Source organism: Sapajus apella, unplaced genomic scaffold (assembly GCF_009761245.1).
Source record: "Sapajus apella isolate SASKATOON/1434 unplaced genomic scaffold, GSC_monkey_1.0 scaffold51, whole genome shotgun sequence".
In the NCBI taxonomy this organism is placed as follows: domain Eukaryota; kingdom Metazoa; phylum Chordata; class Mammalia; order Primates; family Cebidae; genus Sapajus; species Sapajus apella.
The window spans coordinates 3,424,342-3,448,124 of NW_022436991.1; the positions used below are offsets into that span (position 1 = coordinate 3,424,342).

At 48.5% G+C, this 23,783-nt stretch overlaps 1 protein-coding gene across 1 annotated transcript in view; it reads left to right on the forward strand.

Annotated features, from left to right (window-relative positions):
• Positions 1 to 21,904, forward strand: part of LOC116526419 — a 164,070-nt gene extending 142,166 nt beyond the window's left edge. The window contains exons 60-68 of the mRNA XM_032242701.1: positions 1,166 to 1,350; positions 1,429 to 1,526; positions 6,188 to 6,372; positions 8,015 to 8,220; positions 8,348 to 8,525; positions 8,979 to 9,088; positions 9,293 to 9,409; positions 9,525 to 9,666; positions 21,771 to 21,904. Of these exons, the coding sequence (XP_032098592.1) occupies positions 1,166 to 1,350; positions 1,429 to 1,526; positions 6,188 to 6,372; positions 8,015 to 8,220; positions 8,348 to 8,525; positions 8,979 to 9,088; positions 9,293 to 9,409; positions 9,525 to 9,666; positions 21,771 to 21,778 (1,229 nt within the window). The 3' untranslated portion in view covers positions 21,779 to 21,904. The remainder of the gene's footprint in view (positions 1 to 1,165; positions 1,351 to 1,428; positions 1,527 to 6,187; positions 6,373 to 8,014; positions 8,221 to 8,347; positions 8,526 to 8,978; positions 9,089 to 9,292; positions 9,410 to 9,524; positions 9,667 to 21,770) is intronic.
• Positions 21,905 to 23,783: the final 1,879 nt, after the last annotated feature.

Sequence of the window (23,783 nt, forward strand, 5' to 3'; positions counted from 1 at the left end):
CAATGGCGCGATCTCGGCTCACCGCAACCTCCGCCTCCTGGGTTCAGGCAATTCTCCTGCCTCAGCCTCCTGAGTAGCTGGGATTACAGGCACGCGCCACCATGCCCAGCTAATTTTTTGTAGTTTTAGTAGAGACGGGTTTTCGCCTTGTTGACCAGGATGGTCTCGATCTCTTGACCTCGTGATCCACCCGCCTCGGCCTCCCATAGTGCTGGGATTATAGGCATGAGCCACCGCGCCCGGCCCTGCCTCATTCTTATAAGGTCTCCAAGCTAATATCCCTCATGCCTGCTGCCTCAGTTTCTTCAGTCTTTCTCCTGCTTTTGAGTGTACAGCCTTGTTTCTGTGAAGCTCACTGCCAGAAGGTCTCTTTCTGGTTCCACGATGAGCTTACTGTGGCCGTGTGGTCTTTTAAACACTCACAGCAACTGCCCTCCTGGCAGGACTAGGAAATTCTGGCCTCTCCACTATCCGGGGCTAATGCCGGCCCAGCACAGAGCCCCTAAGACCCTGCCCGGCACCAGGGTGGGCATCCCTCTGACTGGCTGTTGAACGTCACCTCTGCATCCACTCTGCTGTGCCAGAGTCCCATGGCCACCCACAGGGCAGTGAATTTGGAAGAGTGCTCCAGGACTCCGCACACTGTGCCGTTGGCAACTGTGATTGACTACAGCGAGAGGAGGCAGGAGTGTCGGGGCGGAGTCCAGGGGGAACCAGGGCCAGCACCCAGTGTCCTCTCCCAGTCCCTGTGCTTTCACACGGGATGCACTTGGCTGTCCCAGCACTATGTCACCCAGGGTGTTTAGTGGGGGCTGCCACATTGGCAGGTGCTGCTTGGCTCAGAGCACACTGTCAGACTCCTAGGAGGCAAGCAGGGGTCCAGCATAAACCACGTTTGTACAAATGGTTCAGGTGCAGAGAGCCTTGTATGACTTCCAGGAGTGGTGGGAACCCTCCCCCAATCCAAGTTCCCAACCTATGAGCAGGCCATGCAGAGGCAGCTGGGGTCTGCTGTGACAACTCGCCTGCAATCTGCAGTTCCTGCTGCTCTATTCCTTCTCCCCCACCATCTTAATCCCAGGAACAGGCCCTATCTCCTCCAGGCCTGGGCTGGGCCTCTGAGCTGCCCAGAGGCCTCATGGTGGGTGGTGGCTGCCCATTACAGGGCCCCTGGCCACACTGAAGGACGCCTACCTGGAGGTGACGCTGCGGCCCCTGGAGGAGGTGTGGCGGGAGCGGGCTGAGGAGGCCATGTGGTGGCTGCAGACCTGGGTGCCCGGAATGCCAGGCAACGGGGGTCCCAGGCCCATCAGGATGGCCCTGGGGGCCGTGAAAGGCGCCCTGGAGCTGGTGAGTGAGAGCAAGGATGGGGTGTGGCTGGCAGTTGAGGATGACTGAGACAGCTCTGACTGTCTCCTCCCTCTCCAGGTGGCCCACCAGATGCTGTCCTGGGCTGAGGCCACATTCTCACGGGCACTGAAGAGGCTCTGCAAACCCCTGCTGGACCTGTATGACCTCGCAGCCAGGTAACGCAGGGTTGGGAGTGGTACATCCGGTGTTCCTGCCACAAGTCAGGTGCAATGCTGAATGCTTCGACAAGCTCTGACTCACTGACTACTGACCGCCCTGCACAGAGGCTTCTTCAGTCCCCATTTCACAGGAGAGGAAGCTGGGGTTTCTTCCTCACTCCATAGAGACCTCATGAGCATGGTCCTAGCGCAGGCAGGATTTTAGGAGCTGCTGCGGAGGAGCGCAGTAGGCGAGGCTGACTCCTGCCTTCAGGAAGCTCATTTTACTTAGACACAAAGCCCAAGAAATCATCTACAGCAGGGTAGATGATTTTTGCACCACTCCCTGCAAAGAGCCTGAGAGTCACCCTCTTGTGACAGAGCAGAATGGCCTGCTTATTTCCTTTTGTTTTAGAATCATCTTTCTTTTGGGATGGAGTCTTGCTCTGTCTCCGAGGCTGGAGTGCAGTGGTGTGATCTCAGCTCATTGCAACCTCTACCTCCTGGTTTCAAGCTATTCTCCTGGCTCAGCCTTCAGAGTAGCTGGGACTACAGGTGTGTGTACCACTGCACCTAATTTTTTGCATTTTTGGTAGAGACAGGGCTTTGCCACTCGAGGCTCGTCTCAAACTCCTGACCTTAGGTAATGCACCGCCCTTGGCCTTCCAAAGTGTTGGGATTACAGGCATGAGCCGCCACATCGGGCCTGTTTTGTGATCTTTTAAACACATAAAAGCCCTTCCTTCTTGCAGTCCATGCAGAAGCCGGCCACATCTGGGTGTGGCGCACTACCCATCATTTACCACCACTGAGCCGTACATTAGGTGGCAAATGCTAGAGAAGGAACATTGGTGAGATGGTGGGCTGGGGATGCTATGGTGTGGTCAGGGCCAGCTTTGAGGAGAAGGTACAGTTCGAGCAAGAGCCTTGGGGCCAGTGTGGGAACAGAGCTCCAGGTGGGGGCACCACTGCACAGAGGCGTGATAGAGGGATGTGCCTGGCCTGTTTGTTTTTGAGATGGAGTCCCATTATCTGTCACCCAGGCTGGAGTGCTGTGGTGTGATCTCGGCTCACTGCAACCTCTGCCTCTCAAATTCAAGTGATTCTGCTGCCTCAGACTCCTAAGTACCTGGGATTACAGGCATGCACCACCATACCCAGCTAATTTTTGTATTTTTAGTAGAGATGGGGTTTCACTGTATTAGCCAGGCTGGTCTCAGAATCCTGGGCTCCAGAGACTCAGTGCTGGGATTATGGGCATGAGCCACCATGTCTGGCCTGTTTGAATAGCAAGGTGGCAGGGTTGATGCAACTGGGGGGACTGGGAGGTCCCAAGGTTGGGGGGGTGAGGGGAGGACTCTGGCTTCTGCTCTGATCTAGGAAGGATATGATCACCCTTTCACTTCAAAAGGCCCCTTTGGTCCCTGTGTTGAGAACACGGGGGTGGTGGATATAAGTCGGGAACCCAGTCTAGAGCAGGGCCCTGGGGACCCAGTATCCTTTTCCCTCCCAGGCATGAGGCCCACCAGGAACCGGGCTCCAGGCAGCGGGGCAGCCCCCTTTTTCCATGCTGGTGGCCTTGCAGAGCATCTGGACTCCGGCTCTGCCTCTAACTGCGATTCCTCTGCATTGGCTCTGTGTGCCTCAGTTTCCCCCATTGTATAATAGGGACTAGACCCATATCATGGGGAAAAGGCTCCTAGTAATACAAGTTCCCATTCCTGCCACCTTGTGGTCAGAATGTAGGCTGAGGAAGGGAAGCGCTCCCAAGGCAGGGCTTTGGCTTGGTTGAAGAATCACCTGCCTGGTTATTCGCCTACCTAGTGAGGGAGATCTGGTGGGGGTGCCAAAAAATGGATTCAACTGGCAGCGAGGGCATGGAGGCTGCTTCCTGCCCCAGCTGTAGGGCCCCTGGGCCCCTCCACTGGCCTATCAACAACAGAGTGTGCAATATTCCTCTTCCCATTCCACCCCCACGTGAGCCGAGATCTCCCTGATTTTTCAGATCTCACAGGCTTGACCCTACTCTACATATTGAGAAAGTTCTACTCCTCCCCTCAACTGTAGACATTTCCTAGACCTTTTGGGCACAGTGGCTCATACCTGTAATCCCAGCACTTTGGGCAGATCATCCGAGGTCGGCAGTTCGAGACCAGCCTGGCTAACATAGTGAAACCCTGACTCTACTAAAAATACAAAAATTAGCCTGGTGTGGCAGCAAGTGCCTATATTTCCAGCTACTGTGGAGGCTGAGACAGGAGAATCACTTAAACCCAGGAGGCAGAGGTCGCAGGGAGTTGAGATTGTACCACTATACCCGAGCTTGGAAAACAGAATGAGATTCTGTCTCAAAAAACAAAAACAATTTTTTTTTATTATTTATTTTTCTTTGATTCAGCAATTTTACTTTATCCTAAGGAAATTATCAAATGCTCATAAAATGTTTGTACAAGGATGGTCACTACAAAATTATTTAAAATTGAGAAGAAATGGAAAACATTTTACATATCCAACAATAGTTGATAGGTTTAAATAAATTAAGGCTCATGGATAAGATTGAATTCTACTGATTGATTGTTACAACATGCAGAGAAACGCAGGCTCGGCATAATGCTGTGTGTGTGTGTGTGTATCTGCATATATCTATACTATTGGTCAGAAGAGCAAATTGTACAACACATTAATCACATGTTATCACTACTTGGTGGAAGAACAGGTGGCTTTAATTTCATTTTACTTTTTAAAGTTTTCCTAGCTTTCTTCAAGGAGTATTTGTTACTTTATTGGAGGAGGAGTTTGAAGAAACCTTGTTTGAAGAAACCTTGTTTAAAATTGTTTACTGTAGTAAAAGACACACAGTATAAATTCTGCCATTTAAGGTATTTTTAAGTATACAATTTGGTGGTATTAATTATATTCATAATGTTGTTCAACCATCACCACTATTTATTTCTAAACTTTTTCATTTTCCCCCAAACAGAAACGCTGGACCCATGAAACAATAACTCCTGATTTCCCCCACCCCCTCTATGGTCCTTGATTACTTCTAACCTACCTTCTGTCTCCATGAATTTGCTTATTCTAGATTTTTTTTTTTTTTTTTTAAGACGGAGTTTTGCTCTCGTTACCGAGGCTGGAGTGCAATGGCGTGAACTCGGCTCACCGCAACCTCCGCCTCCTGGGTTCAGGCAATTCTCCTGCCTCAGCCTCCTGAGTAGCTGGGATTACAGGCACGCACCACCATGCCCAGCTAATGTTTTGTATTTTTAGTAGAGACGGGGTTTCACCATGTTGACCAGGATGGTCTCGATCTCTTGACCTTGTGATCCACCCGCCTCGGCCTCCCAAAGTGCTGGGATTACAGGCTTGAGCCACCGTGCCCGGCTGGATATTTTATATAAGGATAATCCCACCATATTATTTTTTTTGTGTCTGGTTTATTACACCTATAATGTTTTCTAGGTTCGTCCATGTTATAGCATGTATCAAAATTTTATTTTTAAAGGATGAATCATATTCCATGGTATGAATATATCATATTTTATTTATCTATTCACCTGCAGATGGGCATGTGGGTTTTTCCACCTTTCAGCTATTGAATAATGCTATAATGAGCACTGATGTATAGGTATCTGAGTCCCTACTTTTAATTCTTTTAGGTGTATACCTAGGAGTAGAGATTTTGCATCATATGATAATTCTACAATTAACTTTTTGAGAAACTTCTGCTTTTTTGAGAAAAAAATCCATTTTTAAAATTTCATTGTGATTCAACTTTCAAGAATATAGTGTAGAAAGGGGCAGGTTGATGTCAGCATCTATCAGTTGTAAAATTGAATGTCTCAAAATGTTCTCTGTTTTACACGTACCCACACAAGCTAGAAACAGGCCAACTTTCAGAAAATGTCAATATAAATTTAATTTATCCAAATATCGGTAAGAGCTTTATGGATGCCAAGCATTTCAGGGCTAGAAGCTAAAAGAAACTTTGTGATCAGTAACTCTTTTTGGAATGTTTCAAGTTGCAAAATCACCCCTGAGAAAGCCAAAACCACATCATTTACTTTATTGCAATCTTTTGCCAACACTTAGATCTTTTTCTTACATTTCCACAAGCTAAATTTTCAGCAGGCAAACTCCAAGTGTTTTCATTTAGGAATTCCTTTTTTTTTTCTTTTTGAGACAGAGTTTCGCTCTTGTTACCCAGGCTGGAGTGCAATGGCGTGATCTCGGCTCACCGCAACCTCCGTCTCCTGGGTTCAAGTAATTCTCCTGCCTCAGCCTCCCGAGTAGCTGGGACTACAGGCGTGTGCCACCATGCCCAGAAAACAAAAACAATTTCCTACACCTTCCAGCTCCTGTCCTCGGCATCCCCACACACAGGCCCCATGCTGCCCAAGACCCAGGGGGCAGATCAGGCATGACATCAGACATCTGTGTCCTCAAAACAGGGCAGCTTGTTTCTGTCCCAGCCTCACCCCCTACCTCTGCTGTCATGCCAGCCTCCGTCCTCCTCCACCTCATTATGGGATTTCCTAGAACAAGGACAGCCCCTCCCCGAGAGACACCCCAATGCTCCCCATGGCAGAGCTCTTCCCGTGGACCTGTGAGCTCCCCCTCTGCAGCCAAAGGAAGCAAAGCTCAGCCACGCATAGCGACTTGTCCTGTGTTCCCTCTAGGAACTACTCCGTGGTGGTGACGTTGCCACTGCTGCCTTGGGGAGATGAGCCCCTGGACATGGCCCGGCTGACCAGCTACCTGGTGGAGGAGAAGCTGCTGCGGCCGCTCCGAGAGCTGTCCAGGGCCAACGTGCTGGCGGAGTTCTACCGGCTCAGACACCGCCTCCTGCAAGGTCCCTGGGAGTGTGAGTCCTGCCCCGGGCTGTGCCGCCCTCCTCCTTGGGAGCCCCCTGCCCCGTGGGCACAGCAGCAGGGCCATGCAGGGGCAGGTACTGTGGGGTCACAGGGAAGCCTGCAGAGGCTCGTGCCTCTGCAGGTGCCAGGCCCAGAGCTTACTGGACTTCCCAAAGTGCTATGGGACTGGGGCTGAGGCTGCACATCCTGCTCTTCTCCAGATTATAAGGCCTGGCCCAGCGCAGGAGTATAGTGGCCGTTTAGGGCTTCAGGCCAGCTCCCTCCCTGTGGCCTGTGCTGGAGCAGCAGGCAGACCTCCCATTACAGCTGGAAGGGCACCGAGATTAGACTCAGCAGTCAGGGGCGACCTGCAGCCAAGGGCGGTGCTGGGATGACCGGCTCTGGGCTCCTGGGGAGCTTGCGTGTGGCTCAGGTGATTAACCTCTGTGGACTCGGCTTCCTCCACTGTGAAATGCAGGTAACCACGTGGCTCGCTCACATGGGTAAGGGGCACGTACGGTTCTTAACACATGAGGGAGCCCCTCATGTCTGTGGGGGAGCCACAGTACCCAGGCTTGGCGAGAAGCGGTTTATCCGTGTGGGACTCACACGGAGGCCTAGGGCTCCCTAGAAGGGTGGGTATAGTCAGGTCTAAGCAGCACACTGATCTTGTAGAAAACAGCCTGATGTTCAAGTTCTGTGTGACTGACCATAGGCTTCTCTGTGCCCCTCAGTTCTGACATCTGACCACGGGGCGGGTAGTGCCTCCCTCAGATTGCTGGCCCTGGCCATCAGGTGTCTGGCTGTGCATGATAGATGGTGCTTTCCCGCCACAGGCACGAGCACCCCCAAGGCACAGCTCAGGGGCCGCGCTGGCTGGACTGGTCAGACCTGCTCCTTCACAGGTCATCTCTTCCCTACCCTGAACACGGCAGGTCTGCAGGACGCTGTTGGCCGTCCACTTAAACAGTCAATGTTCCCCCCCCACCAGTAGCTTCCTTGAGATTAAATGGATGACTTGTATGATTATTTTTTTTGAGACTAGGTCTCACTCTGTTGTCATGGTTGGAGTGCAGTGGTACAATCTCGGCTCACTGCACCCTTGACCTCCTGGGTTCAAGTGATCCTCCTGCCTCAGCCCCACAAAGCGCTGGGATGGCTTTGCACCACGGTGCCCGGCTGATGTGTCAATTTCAAGCGCACAATTCAGTGGCTTCTAGTTTATTCAGAGCTGTGCATGCTTCACCACAATCGATTTTAAAACATTTTTATCCTAAAATGAAACCCTGCAGCTACCAGTCTGCCTGCTGTGTCCATGGCTGTGCCTGCTCTGGACATCTGCTGTAAATGGAAGTATAAATACACGGTCTCTGAGCCAGGCTTTGTTACTTAGCACAACAGTGTTGTAGCGGGTCTCAGGACTCCATTCCTCGTTAGGGCTGAATTGGCCGTAGCCCTTAAGCTCATGTCATCCTGAAGCAGGTGGGGGATTGCTGGGCCTCTGGCTGCTGCACCAGGGGAGGGAGGACTCCTGGTCTCAGGGCAGGCTAAGCCGGGGCTCTAGGCATTGGGGTGCCCAGCAGGCATCGGGCTCCCCCTGAGGTGGGTGGAGCTAGCTCCACTCACCCTGCCTTTGGGGCTGCTCCTCCCCAGACCATGCCCTGGTGGCCGGGGCCCAGCATGTGGTGACTTTTGACGGCCGGGTGTGGGACCTCAGCGCCCAGTGTGGCAGCATCCTGCTGGCCCAAGACTTTGCTCACAACACATTCTCCCTGATGCTGAGTCGGACAGGCTCGGGGCTCACGGCCCTGATTGTGGAGCTCAACCACCTGACCCTCATCTTCTACCCCAGCCTGCAGGTGAGGAGGAAAGGCTCCAGCTTCCCCCGAGATCTGTGCCTGTGGCAGGTCGCCTGGGGGGATGGCCCTTTCAAGGTTGTCCCCTGGCTGTGGGTCAGCCCTCCTGTCTACCCCCTCTCGTCCACAGGCCTACAGGCTGTACAACTCCTCCCTGCCGGGGGAGAGCTGTCCAGACCTCCAGCTGCCTCTTGCCATGAAAAGAAAGGACATCCCCAGGATTGAGCTGGCCAGTGAGGACGGGGTCTCCATCTCCTGTGATGTTCCCACCGGCCTCTGCAGCCTGACTCTGGGCCTCTGGCAACACGGTGAGTCTGGGCTCCAGTGGGGTTGTACTTGCCTCTTCAGGATGCACCATTCTCAGCTTCCAGTGCGACAGGTCCCTGGGTTGTTGGCGGCCACTGTGGTTGAGATGATGGCACCGAGGCCCAGGGCTTTCTGCCCCCATCCCTGGGATATGTGGCTCCAGGATGGAGTTGGCCTTTCTGTGGACCCTCTGCCAAGGAACACAAAGGGCAGGCCTGGATTCCCGCCCCTTGAGCTGAGGACATGGGGAGGGGACGGAGGGACACACGCTGTCCTTAGTCCCTGTGCTTTCTCTCCCTCTTCTGATGAGGGTTTAGAGCCAGAGCCCTGGGCTCTGGGGTGGAGGTGGCGAGATTCTACCAATCCTCGGTGTGCCTCAGCCTCATGTCTCATACAGGTGCCTGGGGGAGGATCACAGGCTCTCGGGACCTCCTCAGCTTCCCTCCTCCCCACAGGCATATCTGCTGGCCTTCTGGGCACCAACGACAATGAAGCAGGCAATGAGCTGATGTTGCCGGATGGCTCTGTGGCCCACAGCCTGGAGGGGCTCAGCGTGGCCTGGCAGGTGAGCAGATGTACCTGCCTTTCCTCCCTCTGGCTGAGGCTCTTGAGGGCTGCTCGCTGCAGAGTCCCAGGAGAGGCAGGTGGCCTGCTGGCTCTGCAGGGTCTTTGCAGGCCCAGGGTTGGGGGGAGTCTCCTGCTGAGGCTAATCTATGTGGTGAGCCACATGGTCCAGCGGGAGGCCTGAGTCTTGTGTCTGTCCTGCCAGGTGGATGGTGACTGCAGGGCCACTGAGAAGACTCAGCAGGCCTGCCCCGGACACAGCCCCACCTGCCGGGCCTTCTTCGAGGACCCCCGCTCCAGCTTGGGAAACTGCTTCCGGGTGGTGAGTGTGAGCCTGGACCCCGGGACACAGAAAGCCCTTTCCCCAGTCTACCCTGCGGAGTGGCATGGAGGAGGGGCCTAGGCTACAGACAGTGAGTGGGTGGCCCTGATTTCAGGTGGACCCTGCACCATTCCTCAGCCTGTGTGTGCAGGACCCCTGTGGCACCCGGGAGCTCCAGCCTGCCTGCACTCTGGCGGCCGCCTACATCCACCTGTGTGCCCGCAGCTTCGTGCCCCTGGCCCCTCCTCCACAGTGTGGTAAGCTGCCCTAGCCGGCTGGCACTCTGCCCCCTGTGTGGCATCTGCGTTCCAGCCGGAGGGAAAGCCCATCTCTCTTTTTTGCCAGGGAGGACAAATAATTGTCATTCAAGGAGCCAAGAGTCAAAACAAAACATTTACGGCCTGACACAACTTCGATGTGTGTCCCCTCCAAATCTCACGTTTGTTAGAGGGGGTACATGCCTCATGGATGGCTTAGCACCCTCCGTTTGGTGAAGCGTGAGTTCTTGTTCTATTAGTTCACATGAGAGCAGTTGTTTATAAAGAGCCTGGCACCTCCTCTCTCTTTGTACCCCTCCTGTTTCTGCCATGATTGTAAGCTTCCCAGCGCCTCACCAGAAGCCAAGCAGATGCTGGAGCTGTGCTTGTACAGCCTGTAGAACTGTGAGTCAATTGTATCTCTAATTTATGATCTGCCCAGGCTGGACTGTAGTGGTGCAATCTCAGCTCACTGCAACTTCCACTTCCCAGGTCCAAGCAAGACTCCTGCCTCAGCCTGCCAAAAATATAGGCACATAGTTTTAGAAGAGATGGGGTTTTGCTGTGTTGGCCAGGCTGGTCATGAATTCCTGACCTCTGGTGATCCGCCTGCCTCAGCCTTCCCGAAGTGCTGGGATGACAGGCGTGAGCCACCGCGCCCAGCCTCACTAGGGCTTTGGATGTCCACCACCGTTTAGGGAAAATGCCCATTCCCCGTTTTCCCTCTGCTCTCATACCACAAAAATCATCATCAACACACAAGATGACTTCTGTGAGCAAATGTTTGTCCCCACTACCAGGGTAGACCTCTAATTCAGTTCTAACACGGGCTACCTTGAGATTCTTTAGCCAGTGCTGCATATGGTTGCCACAGCCAAAGCCCCACTGAAAGGGCATAGAAGTCAGTGGCAACAAGAGGAGTGGACTTCCAAGAGCTTCAGATGCCAGAGTTAGTGGCTGCCATCCATAGACATTTAAAACTTAACAAATTCAACAGCAGAAGAGAAAATTCATCAATTGGAAAATATGGCAAAGGCCAGATGACATGAGAAGATCCAACATGTCTCAAAGAAGTGTGGTGGCTCATGCCTGTAATCCCAGCACTTGGGAGGCCAAGATGAGTGGATCACCTAAGGTCAGGAGTTCAAGACCCGCCTGGCCAACATGGTGAAACCCTGTCTCTACTAAAAATACAGAAATTAACCAGGCGTGAATGTGTGTGCCTGTAATCCCAGCTACTCGGGAGGCTGAGGCAGGAGAAATGCTTGAACCCAGGAGGTGGAGGTTGCAGTGAACCAAGATCTTGCCACTGCACTCCAGCCTGGTGACAGAATGAGAGTCTGTCTCAAGAAAAATTCCAGAATGAAAACAGAGACAGGACCCAGGACCCTTTAGAGTCAGGAGGCACAATCCCCAATACAATAAATCCATCCATACCTAGAGCCATCCAAAGAAAGAACAGGTGCTAAAAGCTACTGAGGAGGGTAGAAAGGAGGAGGAACGTGTTGACAATTGCTTTCCCACCAGCAGGAACAGAAGACAGTGGAGTAAGAGAAAGTAAGGATGAGGTTAGGGTTCATACCCAGCTCAACTATTGCTTAATGAAATAACCTCTCAGCACTGATCTGTCAAGTGTCCATTTGTGGTAAAGAGATTTCTAAAGGGACACATCCACATGTTCATTTACATACTGTCTGGGTCTGCTCTCCTGCAACAGCAGCAGAGTAGCTGCAAGGGAGACCACATTTTTGCTCTCTGAAAGACTCAATTATTAGGAAGATGGAAAGATAAGCTACAGATTGGGAAAAATGTTTACAAACCACCTATCAGACCAAGGACTCATCTCCAGAATACATGAAGAACTTAAAGCTCAAAAATAGGCCAGGTGCAGTGGCTCACGCTGGTATTCCTAGCACTTTGGGAGGCTGAGGCGAGATGGCTTGAATCCGGGAGGTCAAGGCTGCAGTGAGCCATGACTACACTCCTGGCTGCATGACAGAGTGAGACCTTGTCTCAGAAAACAAAACCTCCAAAGTAAAAAATGGGAAGTAAACGCATGAACAATGTTTGCACCCCCAGCCATAGAGAAACAAGGTAGTGCTACACACCTGACCTCCGGTGAGTTCTGGCAGCAGTTGGTGAGCTGCAGGGACTCCGCAGCATAATGCATTAGTTGAACAACCAAATGGCCGGATTGTGATCTCAGCATCCACTGAGCACTGCTGTAGTACCAAAAAGGTGGTGGCTGCGGAGAATAAAGCGAGGCTTAGAGGCAGGAATCAAGGTCACGGTCTACCAACCAGATCCTCTCAGGAAGCAGCATTGGACTCATGAATGCCAAGACAGCAGGTGGTGTGGCTCCAAGGGAAGCTTGGAGAATCTGGGAGTCAAGCTGAATCACTCATTTTTCTGACCATGTAAATACAAAACTGTCAGCTACTACAGCGATTAACAGAACACCTGGAAGGACAGGCAACTCAGAAGATTTATAGCCACAGGGTAACAATGGACTATTATCTGCAGTTAAGGTCCTCTCCCTTCCTCTTGGGGTTAACTTTTTTGAGATGGAGTCTTGATGTGTTGCCCAGGCTGAAGTGCAGTGGAGCAATCTAAGCTCACTGCAACCACCTCCACCCGGGTTTCAGCAATTCTCCTGCCTCAGCCTCCTGAGGAGCTGGGATTACAGGCACGTGCTACCATGTCCAGCTAATTTTTTTGTGTTTTTAGTGGAGATGGGGGTTGCACCATGTTGGCCAGGATGGTCTCAAACGTCAGACCTCATGATCTACCTGCCTTGGCCTCCCAAAGTGGTGGAATTACAGATGTGGGCCACCGTGTCTGGCCAGGTTTATTTTAAAGCAAGGGCGAAATTCTTCCCCTCTCTTGGACATCAGTGAAGTATTTATGAAAAGCAGTCACCAATTACAGTTAACTTCTGAAGTACAAATTTAAAGGTGGTTGTAAGTTACAAAACAAAGGCATCTTATGAACTCTCATAAGAAAAAAAGAATATTAAGACAGTTATTATTATTTTTGAGATAGGGTCTTGCTCTGTCCTCCAGGCTGGAGTACAGTGGTGCAGCCTCCCAAGTAGCTGGGATTACAGGTGTCCGCCAGCATGTTTTTGTATTTTTAGTAGATATGAGATTTCACCATGTTGGCCAGCCTGCTCTAAAACTCCTGACCTCATGTGATCCTTCCACCTAGCACCTGACCAGAGAAATTAAGACATTCAAAGACAAAAAAAAAAAAGCTGAGATAGTTCATTACATTGGGACCTGCCCTGCAGAAATGCTAAAGGGAGTCCTTCAAGTCAAAACGATGCTAGATGGACATCTGAAGGCACATAGAAAGACCTGTCATATCTCTGATTTTAATTATTTTATTAGATTTAAAAGAGATGTGTAACCGTAAGCCTATGTTAAATATGTGATTTATTTAAAAAAAAATTAGGCATGGTGGCGGGCACCTGTAGTCTCAGCTATAGAGCATCACTTCAGGTTACAATGAGCTATGACAGTCAATGCACTCCAGCCTGGGTGACAGAGTGAGACCCTCTCTGCAAGATATACTTTGTAACAACAACAACAACATAGGACGGGGCAGAGCTGTCAAGCAGTAGAGTATTTGTATGGGATTGAACTTACTAGTTTAAAATCGATTGCTGTAACTTCAGGATGTTTTAAATAATCCTTATGGTAATTACAAAGAAAATATCTACAGAATGTACACAAAAGGAAATGAGAAGGAATTCTAAGTGTGTCACACAAAAAAATCAAACACAAAGGCAGGCAGAAGGAAGGAAATGAGAGAGAAAACAAACCATAAGCCATGCAGAAAACAGTCCACAGAGTGGCATGGGGAAGCCCTCTTTTTTTTTTTTTTGAGACGGAGTTTCGCTCTTGTTACCCAGGCTGGAGTGCAATGGCGCGATCTCGGCTCACCGCAACCTCCGCCTCCTGGGTTCAAGCAATTCTCCTGCCTCAGCCTCCCGAGTAGCTGGGACTACAGGCGTGCGCCACCATGCCCGGCTAATTTTTGTATTTTTAGTAGAGACGGGGTTTCACCATGTTGACCAGGATGGTCTCGATCTCTTGACCTCATGATCCACCCGCCTCGGCCTCCCAAAGTGCTGGGATTACAAGCGTGAGCCACCGCGCCCGGCGGGGAAGCCCTCTAAATCGTGTGCTGGGTTCCTCCCAGAGCAACTGCTCACCTTAGTCCTTGGCTGTGGGCCTCATGGCACAGTCACCCACCATGCTAGTAAGTTTCATCAGATGATAATCTTTAAAAAATGCAAATTATTTCCACAATCAAAAGACTGTAAGACGTTTACACATAGGTTGAAAGTGAAAGGGTGAAAAAAGATACTCCATGCAAACGGTAACTGAATAAAGGAGGAGGAGCTAGGCTCATCTCAGACTAAATAGACTTAAGGTCAAAACCTGTTATCAGAGATAGTAACAGTCAATTCACCAAAAAGATGCAACAGTTATAAAGGTACATGCAACGCACCTCAGAGCTCCTAAATATATGAAGCAAACACTGATAGAATGAAAAGAGAAACAGTTCTATGAAAATTGTAGGAAATTTCAACACCTCACTTTTTTTTTTTGAGACAATCTCTGTTTCCCAGGCTGGAGTGCAGCCGCAACCTCCTGAATTCAAGTGATTCCCGTGCCTCAGTCTCAGAGTAGCTGAGATTACAGGTGTATGCCACCATGCCCAGCTATTTTTAGTAGAGTCAGGGATATACCACGTTGGCCAGGGGGATCTTGAACTCCTGACCTCAAGTGATCCACCTGCCTTGGCCTCCCAAAGTGCTGAGATTACAGGCATGAGTCAGCTGGCCCAGCCCAATAACTCACTTTCAATAATGCATACAACAGCCAGACAGAAGATCAAGAAGCAAACAGAGGGCTCGAACGATACTATAGATGAATAGGACCTACCAGACATACACAGATGAGTTCACTCAGCAACAGAATACTCATTCTTCAAAGTACATGTGGAATGTTCTCTGGGAAAAATCATATTAGGCCTCAAAGCAAGATTTAATACATTTTAAATGACTGAAATAATAGCAGAAGGACAACCAGAATATCCACAAATATATGTGAACTAAACATACCACAAAACTATCAATCAAAGAAAAGGAAAATTAAAAAGTATTTTGATACAAAATGATGTATCAAATCTTATGGGGTGCAGCCAAAGCAGTGCTATGAGGGAAATTTACATTAAAGAAAACTGGCTGGAGGTGGCTCACATCTGTAATCCCAGCACTTTGGGAGGCCGAGACAGGCAGATAACCTGATGTCAGGAGTTTAAGACCAGCCTGGCTGACATGGGAAACCCAATCTCTACTAAAAACAAGAAATAGCCAGGCGGCGTGACAAGCACTTGTAATCTCAGCTACTTGGGAGGCTGAGGCAGGAGATTCATTTGAACCCATGAGGAGGAGGTTGCAGTGAGCCGAGATTGTACCACTACACTCCAGCCTGGGAGACACAGCTAGACTCCATCCCCCCATTCCCACAAGAAAAAAAGCAGCAGCCAGGCATAGTGACACTGTTCTATAATCCCACCTACTTTGAAGGCTAAGGCCAGGAGATTGCTTGAACCCATGAGTTTGAGACTAACTCAGCAAGTGGCAAGACCCTCTGTCAAATAAAAGAAAAAGGAAAAGCTCTCAAACCGCAATCCTAAATTGTACCTTAAATTATTAGAAAAAGAAGAACAGCCTAAACTCAAAGCTCGGAGAAGGAAGGAAATACTAAAGGTTAGAACAGAAATAAATGAAATAGAAGATGAATCAGTGACCAAAAACTTGACAAGAAAGTACAACAACAGATGGCTTCATGGGTGACTTATACCAAACATTTACAGAACCAATACCAGTCTTGCTCATCGTCTTCCAAAATCCTGAGCAAAGAATACCTCGAAACTCATTCTGTGAGGCCAACATTACTGATACCAAAGGCAGACAAGGCAGCAGAAGAAAATACACCACTATCCCTGATCAATACAGATGCAAAAGTGCTCAAGAAAATACTCATGAGAATTCAACAGCGTCATAGATGAATTATACAACATGATCAAGTGAGATTTATTCCTGGAATGTAAAGATGGTTACGATATAAACATCAATATAAGATAACACATTAACAGAATGAAGGGAAAAAAATACATGACAATTTGTTTCAATTAGTACAGAAAAAGCATTTAATGAAGTTTAATATCCTTTCATGATTAAAAACATACTGACTAGAAATCGAAACAACCTCAACGTACTAAAGGTCATATGAACAACCTCTAGCTACTGTCATTCTCAATGATGAGAGACAAAGTTTTCCAAAATGAGGAATAAAACAGTGATGCCTGCTTTCACAATACTGGAAATCCTAGCCAGAGCTATTAAAGAAAGGAAAAAGAAAAGGCATCCAAATTGGAAAGGAAGAAGTAAAATCTTCTCTGTTAACAAACGACATGATCTTCTTTGTAGAAAATCCTGAAGACTGCACAAAATAAACTGTTAGAACTAATAATCTGTGCAAGTTTCACGATTACGAAATCAACATACAAAAGTCAGTTGCATTTCTACACACTAACAGTCAACAATCCAAGAAGGAAATTAAGAAAACAGTTCCTGCTGGCTTGGTTGTGGATGCCTATAGTCCCAGCTACTTGGGAGGCTGAGGCAGGAGAGTCGCTTGAGCCTGGGAGGTCCATGCTGTCAGTTTTTATAACGATTATGCCTGTGAATAGCCACTGTACCCCAGCCTGGGCAACATAGTGAGGCACTATCTTTAAAAAAAAAAAAAAAGAAAAACGTCAGTTTACAATAGCATAAAAAGAATAAAACAGGAATAAACTCAACTAGGAGGCAAAGACTTTTTCGTTGGGTTTTTGTTTTTGCATTGTGAGAGTGCTTTATCTATTCTAGATGGGAACTCTGTCACATGTATTTTGAGTTCCAGAGACCCGTTGTGTAACAAATCTAAAGGTATCTCATACTTATGGATTATAAGGCTTAGTTTCGTTAAAATGTCAATATGGGCCAGGTGCAGTGGCTCACGCTGTAATCCCAGCACTTTGGGAGGCCGAGGCGGGTGGATCACGAGGTCAAGAGATTGAGACCATCCTGGTCAACATGGTGAAACCCCGTCTCTACTAAAAATACAAAACATTAGCTGGGCATGGTGGTGCGTGCCTGTAATCCCAGCTACTCAGGAGGCTGAGGCAGGAGAATTGCCTGAACCCAGGAGGCAGAGGTTGCAGTGAGCCGAGATCGCGCCATTGCACTCCAGTCTGGGTAACAAGAGCGAAACTCCGTCTCCAAAAAAAAGAAAACAAAAAAATGTCAATATGACTCAAAGTGATCTACAGGTTTAGTTTAATTGTTCTCAAAATCTCAGTGACATTTTTTCTTCAATTATAGAAAAATCCATCCTTATCAATTGTGTAAAGTTTATACGCAATTTCAAGAGATCCCAAATGGCCAAAGCAATCCTGAGAAAAATAACAAAGTTGGAAGTCTTTCACTTCTCAATTTCAAAATGTATTATTAAAAGCTACAGTGGGCTGGGCATGGTGGCTAAAGCCTGTAATCCCAGCAGTTTGGGAGGCTGAGGTGGGCAGATCACGAGGTCAAGAGATTGAGACCATCCTGGCCAACATGATGAAACCTCATCTCTACTAAAAATACCAAAATTAGCCAGGTGTGGTGGCATGTGCCTGTGGTGCCAGCTACTCGGGAGGTGAGGCAGAAGAATTGCTTGAACCCAGGAGGCAGAGGTTGCAGTGAGCCAAGATCGCACCACTGCACTCCAGTCTGGTGACAGAGCAAGACTCCGTCTAAAAAAAAAAAAAAACTACAGTGGTCGAAAGTGTGGTACAATAGTAAATATCTACAGAGAGACCAGTGGAATGGAATACAAAGTGCAGAAGGAAACTCTTAAACATATGGTCAAATGAGTTCAATAAGGATGCCAAGACTTTTCAATCAGGGAAGGGACAGTCTTTCAGCAAATGGTGTGGGAAAACTAGATATCCACAGGCAAAAGAATGAAGTTAAAGCCTTACCTTATATCATGTTAAAAAAAAACCTCAATAATGAATCAAAGACCCAAGTGGAAGATCTAAAACTATACAATTCTTGTTTTTTTGAGATGGAGTCTCGCTCTGTCGCCCAGGCTGGAGTGCAGTGGCGTGATCTCAGCTCACTGCAACCTCCGGCTCCCGGGTTCAAGCAACTCTCTGCCTCAGCCTGCCAAGTAGCTGGGATTAGAGGCACCCACCACCACGCCTAGCAAATTTTTGTATCTTTAGTAGAGACAGGGCATCTTAGTCAGGCTGGTCTTGAACTCCTGACCTCATGATTCACCCGCTTTGGCCTCCCAATGTGCTGGGATTATAGGCTTGAGCCACTGTTCCCAGCCGACAAATCTTAAAACATAGAAGGAGAGCTTCCTTTGGCAATGATTTCTTGGATATGACACCAAAGGCCCAAACAACAAAACGAAAAGTAGACAAATTGGATTGCATCGAAGGATACTATTAACAGAGTGAAAAGGCAACCTGCAGAATGACAGGACAGAGGTGCAAATTACATGTGACAGAGTTCCCATCTAGAATAGATAAAGCACTCTCACAATGCAACAACAAAAACTAACGCAGTTCAAAAATGTGCACAGGATGTGAATAGAAAGTCCACCAAATAAGAGATGCAAATGGCCAATTGGCACATAAAAAGATGCTTACCATCACTAATTATTAGGGAAACAAACCAAAACCACGTGGAGAGGCTGGGCATGGTAGCTCACTCCTGTAATCCCAGCACTCTGAAAGGCCAAGGTGGGCAGATCACTTGAGGTCAGGAATTTGAGACCAGCCTGGCCGACATGGTAACAGCACATCTCTACTAAAAATAGAAAAATCAGCTGCATGTGGTGGCATGTGCCTCAAGTCCCAGATGCTCGGGAGGCTGAGACAGAAGAATTACTTGAACCTAGGAGGCGGAGGTTGCAGTGAGCCAAGATTACACCACTGAACTCGAGCCTGGGTGACAAAGCGAGACTCTATCTCAAAAAAAGAAAAAAGAAGACCTACATGGAGAGGCCACCTCAGACTCATTAGGATGGCTGTAATCAATCAGAAAATAACGAGTGTTAGCGAGGACGCTGAGCAGTTGGAACCCTGGTGTACCTTACTGGGAGTTTAAAAATGGAGCTTCAGCTATGGCAAACAGTATAGCAATTCATCAAAAAGTTAAAAATAGGCCAGGCACGGTGGCTGACACTTATAATCCCAGCACTCTGTGAGGCTGGGGCAGGTGAATCACTTGAGGCCAGGAGTTCGATACCAGCCTGGCCAACATGGTAAAACCCCATGTCTACTAAAAACACACAAACTAGCCAGGTGTGGCAGTGCAGGCCTGTAATCCCAGCTGCTCGGGAGGCTGAGGGATAAGAATCTCTTGAACTCAGGAGGCAGAGGTTGCAGTGAGCCAAGATTGCACCACTGCATTCCAGCCTGGGTGACAGAGCGAGACTCTGTCTCAAAAGAATTACCATATAATCCAGCATTTCCACTGCTGGGTATGTAACCCCTACAATTCAAAGGGCCTCACGCATTTATACATTGATGTTCATACCAGCGTTGTTGAGAGCAAATTCTGATGTGTGTGAGAAATCATATTGTTTGCTGAGAAATCCTATTGAAAGCGGCGGCAAGGGAAACCTAGTTAGCCTCCCAAAGCGGAAAACTGCCCTCAAAGCATGAAACTGCTCAAAGCATTATAAAACAGTAAGCAATGTAAATATGTCTCACGCCAGATGAATTAGTTCTTTGAACACAGGATACCTGACCCTTTCCTTTGTTCCCTTGTAAAGAGCACTTTCTAGTTTGTCTTTAACCTATAGTAAACACACACTAGCTGCCTGGTTAGTTTACCTTTAACCAATGAAAGAACACAGAACATCTGCTTGTAAAACTTGTCACTGGAAAGTCAATAAATACGTAGGTCAGAGTCTGCTCTGGACTCTCAGCTGGAAATGCTGTGAGACCCCTGGTGCTCCACTCTGAACCCAGCTTTTGCTCTCTGTCTCTGTGTGTGTTTCTTAATTCCTTCAGCACCACGTGAGTTGGGGTCTCCACGGCTGAGCTGGTCTAGGCACAGGGTTATTCCTAGCAGCCGAAAGATAGCAGCAACTCAAGTGCCCTCCGACGGATAAACAAGCAAATGTGCTCTCTCCATACAGTCAAACATTATTCAGCCTTAAAAAAGAAGGAAATTCTGACACATGCTAGCACATGGATGAACCTTGAGGAGGTTATGCAAAGTGAAATAAGGCAGTCACAAAAAGAGAAATACTATATGATCCCACTTATGTGAAGGACCTAGAGTAATCAGATTCACAGAGACAGAAAGTAGAGTGGTAGAGGCCAGGAGCTGGGAGAGCCAGTAATGGCTTATTTAATGGGGACAGAGTTTCAGTTTGTCAGGGTTTAGTGAGTTCCAGACTTTGGCTGCACAAAAATATGAATGTACTTACACTGAAGTATGTATTTTAAGATGGTTATGGTAAATTTTTTGTGTTTTACCACATTAAAAATTTTTGACATTGGAAATGTATATTTATTGAGCACCTCCGTGCTGGGCATGATGATATGATTATGAACGCCATAGTTACAAAGAACACTCTTAGGGAGGTAAAATTCTAAGTGTAAAAACTAGCACAGACAGACAATAATAGACACAGACACACAGGACTCAGATAGCAGGCTTATTAGAGATTACAGATTTCAGCAGGGAACCAGAAATTATTAAAATTACTAATTACTAAATTTGTAGTTTAGTAATTAATTTAGCCAATCAGCTCATTTACTAATGAATGAAAATTACATACTGAAAAGGAACCAGAATATAGTAGAAAGAGATGGCAGAAAAGGCCACCTAAAGCCCTTCTTTTAGATAGTGCTCTTAGCAGATGAGGGATAGAAGGGCACTTCCTGGCCAGGCATGGTGGCTCATGCCTGTAGTCCCAGCTACTCAGGAGGCTGAGGCAGGGGAATCACTTGAACCCAGCAGGCAGAGTTTGCAGTGAGCCGATATTATGCCACTGCACTCCAGCCTGGGCAACAGAGCAAGACTCAACAAAATAAAAAGCAGGGTGCGGTGGCTCACGCCCGTAATCCCAGCACTTTGGGAGGCTGAGGGGAGTGGATCACTTGAGGTCAAGAGCTGGAGACCAGCCTGGCCAAACCCTGTCTCTATTAAAAATACAAAAATTAGCTGGGTGTGGTGACAGGCATCTAATCTCAGCTGCTCAGGAGGCTGAGGCAGAATTGCTTGATCCCAGGAGGCAGAGGTTGCAGTGAGCCACTGTACTCCAGCCTGGGTGACAGAGCAAGACTCCATCTCAAAAAAAATAAATCCCATCTTTTAAACAGTTCTCCTAGCAGATGAGGGATAGAAGAGCGCTTCCTTATCCTGGTAGCTCTGAGTGTCCAGTCTGTGCCCTTGCCCACCACACTTGATGGGAAACGGTAGAGCAGCCTCCACTGCAAGCTGCACTGAAGATCCCACCCACACAGTGAGAGCTCCCTTAGCCTGCACTTTGGGTTGGATACATCCCGAGCTCTCAATGCATCGTGTGCTAAGGTTCCACCCTCCCCTTGGCTGGGAAGTATGTCTTGGTCTTCTGTCTCCAGGGTGCTGGTGGCAGAGCCTGACATGGATTGAGCACTCCATAGACGCTTGTTCAATTTCCTAGGAACTGGGCAGGCTGGGCCTAATACCACTGCCCGCAAAGGCCTGGCAGGTGTAGGGACTCATCGACCCGTGCCGGCTGCTATTACAGAAAGAGGAGAGGAAGATGGGTGGGAGTGGATGGAGAGTTGTCCTTTTAATAAGGAGGGCCAGGAGCTGTAACAGGGGCTCCAGCATAATTTATCTCAGGAAACAGCAGGAGCCCCTCTCCTCTGGGGCCCATAGCCTGGCCTTACTTCTCTTCTCTCTTCTTTACAGTATGAGATTTCATCTAAGCCAGCACTAGGCTGCCAAAGACTTCAAACTCCTTCACCTTCTACTCTAATTCCAGCTCCTTGACAAGGGCAAGATTCTTGGCTGGGACAGAATAACCAGCATGGAATGCCAGGAAACTCAGAACGGCAAGTGCTTCAAATGGAGGGAAGAAGAGCTGTTTGCCATTGTGCTCAAAATACTTCTGAGGACATGAAACTCTCCCACTGGTCTGGGTAATTCTCCCCCTTCCTCCACACCTCCACTATAAATCAAGAGACAGCACGGCCAGCGAGTCCCAGCCCTGCAGAGAGAGCTCTACCCGGATCCTGTTCATGTCCAAGGTATTTATTCACTTATTCAACAGCCATGTGGGAAGCCACTGCTTCAAAACACTGACTGTGTGGAGGGAACACAGAGTCAGGTTCTCAGTTGCCTGGTCCTGGCTTTCCCTGCCTGATCCAGGGGTCTCCTGAGGCAGGAGTTTCTTTGAGGGGAACTGATAGTTCTTCAGAAGCCCGATAGAGACCTGCTCTCTTTGGGGTAGACACACTGGGACTGAATGCTATGGAGGACCTCTGTTTTGGTAGGGGCACCTGTGAACTCAGGCGCCCAGGCTACAGCATTCAAAGTTTTTTTTACTTTCCTTTGGAACATAACCTTTTCCTTTGAGTTTTCAACTGAAGAATAAAGCTAGTAGAATCCAAGAATCTATCTCTGGATTGCTGGGGCTGATCATCCACCCAGGAGATGGGGAGATGTGGGCAGCTATGGAATCTTCTCAATGATAGGGGATGCCCTCGAGCCCTCTTTGAGCTGAGACTTTGGTAGAAGATTGTAGGGTCAAAATTCCAGAACAAAGGGCCAGGTGTCAGCCACGGGGACTGAGGCAAGCTGAGGGCCAGATGCCAGACTTGACTGTCCCTGGCCTCCCCACCCATGAAACCCTGGTGCACGCAGATGCTAGATGAAATTAGAAGAAAGAACTCCAGGGCAAATGGGAATGAGAAGGTTGTTCCTCCACATTCCCATGCTGGAGGGAAGAGAAGGGAGGGTGGCTGGGATCTGAGTGTTTGCTATGGTTACAGCCTAAGGACCCCGAAGCCCAGGCATTGTTCCAAGTGCCTTGAAAGATGTTTGATCTTAAGCCTTACAATAGTCCAATGAGGAATAGATGATCTCCTCAATGAGGGAAGAAACAAAGGCTCAGAGAGTTGAGGGGATTCCCCAAAGGTCATATAACCTACAAATGGCCAGGACGGTGCTGATGCGGGCCTGTCTGCCTCCCAAGGCTGCCCAAGCTCAATCACCCCCCACCACTTCTGCTTTTGCAATAATAGCCTCATGCACATATTCTACCAGTTACTTTATGCAAGAAAGTCAAGTAAACTTTAGCCATATCCCAAGACATAACAGGTAGCTCCTGTTCAAAACACCCTGTAAATCAGGTCACGCAAGATCAGAAATGCACCCACAACTGTTACAGGTGCTGTGCTAGCCACTATTTTGGGGAACTCAGCCTAGGAATATGAGTGAAGAGACAAATCACAAAGAAAAGCAAATTACTGGCGTGCAGGGGGCCCTGAGCAATTCAGAGTCAGATGCAACTAGAGTGTGCAGCCACCTGACCTGCTGGTTTCCCAATATGCTTAATGGATCCATGATGTCGGGTCCACAAAGGAAATGCAGAAGCCTTCCCTTCCTGCCTCCTACACTCTGTGGGTCAAGTATTTACCAAAAACACAACAGTGGACTGGACACCAGCAGAGATACAAAGAGGGAAAAACAATTCTCCCTTCGCAAGGCAGGTTGGACAACAGCAATATTTTGCAGTTAGGAGGTGTGGGTGGAGTGTGTGTGCATGCCCAGAATTTAAAGACAAACAGATGGGAGAGGGAATGATTCCGGCAGAAAGACCAGTAAATATTCACATCTACAATGTACACTGAACTGCAGCCTAGACAACAGAGCAAGACTTTGTCTCTACAAAAAATTTGAAAATTAGCCAGGCATGGTGGCACATGCCTGTAGTGTCAGCTACCCAGGAGGCTGAGGCAGGAGGATCACTTGAGCCCAGGAGTTTAAAATTACA